This window comes from Echinococcus granulosus, assembly GCF_000524195.1.
Source record: "Echinococcus granulosus chromosome Unknown EG_S00428, whole genome shotgun sequence".
In the NCBI taxonomy this organism is placed as follows: domain Eukaryota; kingdom Metazoa; phylum Platyhelminthes; class Cestoda; order Cyclophyllidea; family Taeniidae; genus Echinococcus; species Echinococcus granulosus.
In genome coordinates this window covers 1-1577 of record NW_020170807.1, presented here as the reverse complement: position 1 = coordinate 1577, position 1577 = coordinate 1, and the positions used below count along the sequence as shown (strand labels likewise).

The 1577-nt window shown below is 46.6% G+C and overlaps 1 protein-coding gene across 1 annotated transcript; it reads left to right on the top strand. All coding sequences in view use genetic code 11, as the record gives it.

Annotated features, from left to right (window-relative positions):
* Positions 1 to 363: 363 nt before the first annotated feature.
* EGR_11158 (hypothetical protein) lies at positions 364 to 765 on the top strand (the record flags this gene model as incomplete). Its single annotated transcript, XM_024500405.1, has 2 exons — positions 364 to 603; positions 736 to 765. The coding sequence occupies 2 exons, from the start codon at positions 364 to 366 to the stop codon at positions 763 to 765; spliced, it is 270 nt and encodes an 89-aa protein (XP_024345181.1).
* Between the last annotated feature and the right edge of the window lie 812 nt (positions 766 to 1577).

Sequence of the window (1577 nt, the reverse complement as noted above, 5' to 3'; positions counted from 1 at the left end):
AGCATTGCTGCAGTTTGAGTTGTGCTCGTCAGGCGTCACGTATATGTGGCACGTGTTTTTTGTAAGAAAGTTCCTCTGGAACCTTTATGGCTCCCTTCGGCACATCCGTTTTAACCATTTAACTTGCCAAACAGAACGAAGAAAGTATTGTCTAAAAAAGGCGGCATATTGCTCTTCGATGGAGACTTTGCTAAGCAACGAGTTCTGCGCAGCGGAGCGTTTCGCTGATATCCATTGTCCTTAGTGTCATTTGGGGGCGTTGCGAAGGCTTGTGGTAATGCTGAACGGCTCGTCAAAGCCGGCGTCAGATTGCAGCTTCATTCGTTACTTTTACAAGAACCTTTGTCGTAACGCTCGGCACCCATGTCGGTCGATTGCTCTGCCTCCACGGCAACAACAAAGTCGCCTCTTGTCGTCCGTATTCAGCGTGCTGTGTGGGCAACACTAAAGAGAATCGTTTCCAGTGCAAATGAATATAAGGCCAGTCTTACCGCCGGGGGTGTGATGTCCAAATACACCGAATCTGTCGCCTTCTCCACTGATCTTGATCCCTCGCATATGGGAGCACATTCACTGCTCCAGCCCGTCGTCATAATATCAAATGTAGTAAAGAAAATAAGACAATGTATGTGTGTTCCTTTTCCTTTATATAATATTTAAATAAACTATAGTCTTGCCAGATCCCTCCGATATATTCTGCGCTCTGTAATTGTACGCCTCGGCAATACTCTGTAGGCGGCTCACTATGTGGTCTACCAGTACTAGATCGAGTGCAATGTTGACGGCGCCATTGCAGTGAGTGGATCGTCAGCTGCGGCCGATGCACCGGTGGGGTTCCCTTTTACAGTGTTTAGGATTTGGATGTGCGAATATTGTTTGTTTGAGGCAGAAGGGGATTAAAGCCTATTATAATGCTCTTTGCTTTTTTATTCCGACCATTGACCCGTATGCTTTTCTGAGAGCCATTGGAGGGGATATCCCTCATAAAACGCACCTTCTTGCATCTACTGTTACCAAGACTGAGGCGGATGGACGAGGAAGATGGGCTTTCATAACAGTAGCACCTCCAGTGCGGAGGATTCGTGCGCTCATGGGCATGATGTGAGACGAAGGGAAGATTGTCTAATCGCAGTGTCTTTTAACATCCCCTTATTTTTTTTTTCCAATTACTCCACCTCTCTTTCCATTATTTATGTAACATCAAACTTTATGCCCCTCTTTGTTGATCGTTTCTTGGTTCATTGAAAATTTCACATGCCTCAAAGTGCACTGGCGTGAATAAATTGCTCACTCAACCACGTTTTTAACGCAAACTGTGATCAGTCACAGGACAGACGTAGGATGTGGACCTCCGAGGGTCGAGTAGAAATCACGACAAAGGGTGAATGTTTGGAGCCTGAGCGTGTACATGACCTGCAGCTTCTACAGTCACGCCACCGTGCCTGATTAATTGCACACGGGTCGGTTCTTGATTGGCCCTTTGCATAACGTCACGACACCTCTAGAGGTTTTCTTCAGAGCCCGACCTGGACACAGACGCAGCAAGCGTTTTGATCTGAGTGTTATCAGGTGTCATT